Source organism: Rhinopithecus roxellana, chromosome 9 (genome assembly GCF_007565055.1).
Source record: "Rhinopithecus roxellana isolate Shanxi Qingling chromosome 9, ASM756505v1, whole genome shotgun sequence".
Taxonomy (NCBI): Eukaryota; Metazoa; Chordata; class Mammalia; order Primates; family Cercopithecidae; genus Rhinopithecus; species Rhinopithecus roxellana.
In genome coordinates, this window is record NC_044557.1 from 128,089,977 (window position 1) to 128,095,684 (window position 5,708).

Consider the following 5,708-nt stretch of genomic DNA (forward strand, 5'->3'; position numbering starts at 1 on the left):
AAGGGCTTTGCGCAGAACGCTTCACAGCATCCAAAACACTGCTGTGAGGGTGGGGCACAGCTGAAGGCCTGCATCTCTCAGCGTTCCCGAACTGTTCCCTTATTCAGTCATCTACAGAGCAAATACACAGTAATTCCCAGTTTCCTATTGACATCACAGCAGAAGTCTGACTCCTGCACATCACCCAGTGTCTTAGGCAACGAATCACTGGCACAGAAGCTTTTCGTGGCGCGTTTCCGGAGAGCCCTGCGAACTACAATGTTCCTCACCAGAATTCAATGAGGCAGAGTCTCTGCATGTGGTCCCTGCCTGGCCTGGGCTCCAACATCCACAGAAGCACTACAGCTGGGGAGCTTGGGAGTCACCACACACAGTCTGCTCTCTGCTCTGTGCTCCTCAGTCCCACAGACCCCTCCAAGTCATGGGAGCTGGATGCAATGGAGCCCCGGCCACCTGCAGTCTCACTCCAGGTCAGAATCGCTGTCCTCTGAGGAGGAGGAAACCTGAAGGTCCTCATAGAGGACACTCAGGGGAACAGGAACACAGGGAGCCTCAGACTTCTCTGAGACATGAGGGCTGTGAGCAAGGAAGCCTCTTGGCTTCTCAGGAGAGGGAAACGAGGGAGCTGTCACGAGGCTGGAGCTCTACTATCCGTTTTCCAGTCTCCGCAAGAGCATTCTGAGAGGCTGGGCTCCATCGTGGCTGGCTGCTGGGCGATGGGACATGGTGCAGGCCTGGGCAGTAGGCAGGCAAGGTCTGCTTGGCGGAGGCTGCTGGTGGCTGCTGGGCACCTGGGCAGGTGTTTTCCTGTTCATCTGGGGCGACGGACTTGGTCTGAGTTCAGTTGCAGCTGGTAGATGTTGGAGAGTCTCCGGGGCCCCCAGCTCACCTTCCTGGATGGCATTTTCGGGCATCTGGAAGGGACCCATTCTTGGTTTCTTGGGGAAGTTCAGGTAAGCCTGAGTCGGAGCCTGGGCAGGTCTCTTGGCCCCTGGCCTGAAACTGAGATTGGAGCCGAGGCCCAAGCTGTGTGTGTTGGCTGGTGGGCAGGGCTGTGAGGTCACTGCAGGACGTTTGTCTTGTGCCTGGGAGCTGATGACCCGGATCAGACCGTGGGGCTTGGAGGCAGCCTGGGGAACTTCTCAGCAGCCACCCTGAGGGCTGCTGTGTGTCGGCTTCACCACAACGAGAGGCTCCGGGCCCTGCTGCCTGACTCCAGGCTGAGGGATGTCGGCCACAGCCCCTGTCTGTCGTTCCTTTGGTCGGAGACTTGACGAGGAGCTCAGCCTGGCTTTTCTGAGGGGAGATAGTGAAGCCAAGATGGATACCGTGTCAGACATTTTGGTAGCTGAGCCATTGGTGAGGGCAGGGTCCACGCGTGGCCTCTTATTGGTTGTGTGGACCGGCATTGGCCTGCTTGCAACCTGAAAGAAAGGAGACCACACACGTTAGAAGTTCCTCAGCATTGAGCCAACATAGACATCAACCACATTCAAAGACAAGGTGCACACAGCAGGAAATTCTTAATATGGTATTGGCAGGCGGTCCTTGGAAGTAGGGACAGATCCTCAAAGTGAGTGCTGATCGGGACAAGACCCATGAAAAATGCACTCTCGCGCTATGATCTAAGAATACCATTTTTCTAAAGACTGTGTCTTGGGCATTAACTGGATCAAAGCACCTCCACTCAGCCTTCCATGAAGTGGGACAGACTAATGCCCTTCTGAAGGCAGGTTGGTGGCTCAAGGGTTCCCAGGACGTCTTTTCTGAAAACATGCATGTTCCTGGGGTTAGCCTCCTCCATGTTTGGGGCCTCTGAGAGACTAATTTCCTCACGCCGCTAGGAAAATGTTGTTGGCAGGCTTGTCATCATTGCACAGAAAGAAAGCAACAGGAAATACGGTATCTTCAGATGCCTTCACCTGGAATCAAATGGACCTGGAAGGATCGTGGAGTCCCTGACCCCAAGAAGACAGGGAAGAGGGGTTCCCCGATCCCCTCACACACATGAGAACCTGAAAGGAAATCAACCAGGGTGACCTAGAGGAGAAAAAGACCAGGGGCCCAGGGTGACACGCACCCTCAGATAATCACAAGATTCCATGGATACTTTTCGATTTAGACTGCTGGGTTTCCTAGACAGGGAGAGCCTGGGAGCAGCTGTGAGCAAGCACAGGTGCCAATCCCAATCCACAGAGCCAAGCTCTTTCCAAACATTTGCTAAGCCAGACCAATTCCCAGGCCCAGAGGTGTAAACAGTGACTCCACTCAGGACTTGGAAGGAGGAGTACAGGAAAAGGCCCAAATTTGCCAAGAAAGCTCTCAGAAATGTGGCAGTTATTTCATAAGTACATGAATAATAAACCCAAACAATGGAAAATAAAACTTAACAAAGGCAAATGTGACTGGAAACATGATGAGTGAGAGCAGGAGAGTGTCTCAGTTGGAAGCAAGCACAGCAGTCACCACTACTTCATTCAATCACGTTGATATTTATTCAAAAGCATTGGCCTGGGGAGTGTAGGGAACCTGGACTAAGACAAGGAATGGGGCACAGCTTGGAGAAAGAGGGGAGAGTCTGAGGGCAGAAATAGAGCACCAGTCTTAGGAATTATTTATGGTGGCATCAGACCAATGACTACAAGAACATCAGTATTCAAGCAGAGGTGTTAACCCTGGTCTTCAGATGAATGTTCAGGCCACATCATGCTGGAAGCAGAACTCTCACATGGAGCAGTCGGGGATTCGATTGAGTGTGGTTGGATTCATGTAGTTAAATAAAAAGAGAAATTCTAAGGGATAGTGTGTGTGAAGTGAAATGTGAATGTTTTATTCGAACTCCCTGCAGTTCTCCCCCTCCCTGCAGCATCTGGGACCCTCTGCTGTTGAAGTCAGTGGGTGATGATGGGAAACAGCAAAGGGGAAGAAAGTGGTCCCTGGAATTACTCTCTCTCCACATTTCAGGGAATGCACTGACTAAGGACTTGGACAATCTCTGACCCATCAATGCAGAGGGTGGCTCTTGGGTTTAATCACTTCCTAAAGAGACATTTCCGTGCCCTGCTGGGAGGCCTATGGTGAACCTTGTGATAGATCTGGGGACCAGGACTTGGTGAAGGGGGCATAGGTCTGAGGGACGAGGTGCACAAGAGCTCCATAGCATGCAGGCTGAAACTGGAATTGGCTGGTCTAGGGCATCCCACAGGACTAGGTGTGGGTGGTAGAGGGTAGCGTTGGGGGAAGGCTGCCAGATGGTGTGCAATGCACAATGGGGTTACTAGGAGACAAGGGCTGGTCCCAGTCATGTGGTTTGCTGGGGGTATCATCAAGGGCTGGTGATATAGGGGTGCTGCCTCCCCCTCTTCTGCAGGTGAAAAAGGCACATTCTCTCCTTTCATGTCTGAGATGACTCCATCTTGAACATGGAACTCCAAGGTGAAGTCATCAGTCGAAGGCAAGATGTACTGGATCTGCACAGGGAACTGCAGGCCATCTTGTGACCTCAGGACATGCTCAGGGACAATCACAATGACTGTGTTCTCCAGGGTCAGTTGCAGTGCTGTTTCTGGGGCCAGGATGAGGACACCCTCTTCCAGGCTCAGCCTCACTTCTGTCCCTTGTTCCAGGACTATGATGAGCTCCTCAGTGCCAGAATCCAGCTGCTCCTGTGGAAAGACAGGCCTCAGTATTCTGCCCTCCAAAAAGGCTGCAAATGATGATCATGGGGAGGGAGGTGCCAGGAGCTTCACCCTTTACAACTTTAAAATACAAACTCCCTCCCAGAATTGGCTGTCATGCTGACCCACCTAAATGTACATCTACTGGATATCACTTGAGCCTGAAGATTGTGCAGCACTGTCCAATCTTTGCCATGCAAGGACATAGGAACTTACCTGGGGAGGTTCCAGGGACTGGCATGAATTCAGGTGTGGAGCTCCTGAAATTGAGAGTATTTTTGCACCTGCAGAGAGACCACAGTGAGGGAGGTTAAGGCTCTCTTCCAGAAAGAGTCTCCTGGATTTCAGAACGTGACCTTCAGAAATCCACAACCTAGCACTGGCTAGTCTCAGGACACTAGCCCCCAACAATCAAGCATTGCTTTCCACTCATCCTGCAGAAAACACCCTCTCCATTTACATCATGAGACATGACACTGACCTCCAGGCATGGGGATCTTAAGAAATATTAGGGAAAGTGCCTTACCTGTACAGGGACCCTGCTCCACTTGGCGGCGTTTGGGTGGATTCATTTGTGTGGTAGCCAAACTGCAGGACAGAAAGGGACCCATCAGTCTTCCACATAGTGACACAAAGTCTAATTCTCACAAGCCCCAAACTTCATTAGCCATCTGGCACACATTGTTGCTGTGGCCCAAAATCACATGCACTTGTGTTCAGCTCCAAATCCTACTTGCATCCAGAAAGTCCTAACACTTATCTCCCACCCTCTCCTATTCTAGAGGCTTTTTCTATCGGTGCATGTGTGTGATAAGAGATGGTGATCACAGGAAACAGTTTGCTTTTTCAGGAGCTCATCCACATGAAAAGGAGGGACATCTAATTTGGCCTGAGGACTTTAGGAGAAGATGCTGATTTTTCAGGTATCTAACCTCTGTGTCTATGCAGTTACAGTGTGAATGGAGTGAGAGATGATGGGAAATGTTTCATTTTCTAGTGAGCACAAGGAAAAAATTTAGATCATGCCCACAGTTTACCTGTCTCCACACAAGAGGCAACTTCCATTTATCCAAAGGACAGAGATTAACAGTAAAAAGAAACATGAGATGAGCCCCCAACAGGTTCCAGAAAACCCCCATGCTGGCCGCATCCTGTGGTCTCCACCGTGGGTCTCATATCTCCCCGATGTATTCTAAATTTATAACATTCAATGTCATGGCAGGCCAGGGTATCTTCTCTGCCCTAGTCTGGCCCTTTAGCATATATTCACACACACACACACATGCACACACATAGTCACACACAGTCACAAGTCAACCTGGCAACCCAGAGTAGCCACATACTCCAACATACCTGGTCTCTCCTTCATTGTCATTCTGCTGTTCTGTCTGGAAATCCCTGGGGCTTCTTGGGCGCCGGTAACCATACATAGTAAATGGTCTCTGGACTTGCTTGTGGCAAAAAAAATCTCAATCTTTGGCCTATTTTCTGTAAATCTACACAGTTTATGCCTTGATCTTTTACTTTACCTGAAGGAAAATTATCAGCCCCTAGCACAGCACAGCCAGAGCCTGGGAGAGCATGCCCTGGCCTGGGACCAGTCAAATGGTGCTTTGGTAGAGTCAGATCTTGGGGAAATCCTCCAGGAGTCTTATAAGAGGTGGAGCCATGGGATTTGTCAAAATGGATGAATGCGATTGGCTAGTGGTGCTGATTAAACAACACCAGGGGCCTGCATGGGAGTGGTTTTATCAAAACTCAATCAGTATGAGTGTGACTCTGTCAGAATTAGCCTAATTCAATCAAAATTAATTCAAGATCTCTACTCTGATTCACCATATAATTGTGATATAAAATAACAGTATTTTAAACTAGTGATATTTACTTTCTATTGTAGTCTGTTCATTAATTGGGTAGGACAATTATTTTTTGTAAAGTTCATGTGTACATCATTTCTCAGTAAACATAAAGGATTGGGTCTAGAAAACTTTGAAGATACCACAAATTGTATATACTCAAGTCTCTTGTTTA

General features: G+C 49.5%; 1 protein-coding gene and 1 pseudogene across 1 annotated transcript; both read right to left on the reverse strand.

The window, feature by feature from the left end:
- Positions 1-461: 461 nt before the first annotated feature.
- Positions 462-2,769, reverse strand: LOC104675528 (annotated as a pseudogene).
- Positions 2,313-5,286, reverse strand: LOC104675515 (proline-rich protein 23D1-like). Its single transcript, XM_010380106.2, has 4 exons — positions 5,031-5,286; positions 4,204-4,265; positions 3,894-3,961; positions 2,313-3,665 (listed from the first exon to the last, which is right to left on the reverse strand). Exons 1-4 carry the CDS (start codon positions 5,105-5,107, stop codon positions 3,033-3,035), a joined length of 840 nt encoding a protein of 279 aa, XP_010378408.1. The 5' UTR covers positions 5,108-5,286; the 3' UTR covers positions 2,313-3,032.
- Positions 5,287-5,708: the final 422 nt, after the last annotated feature.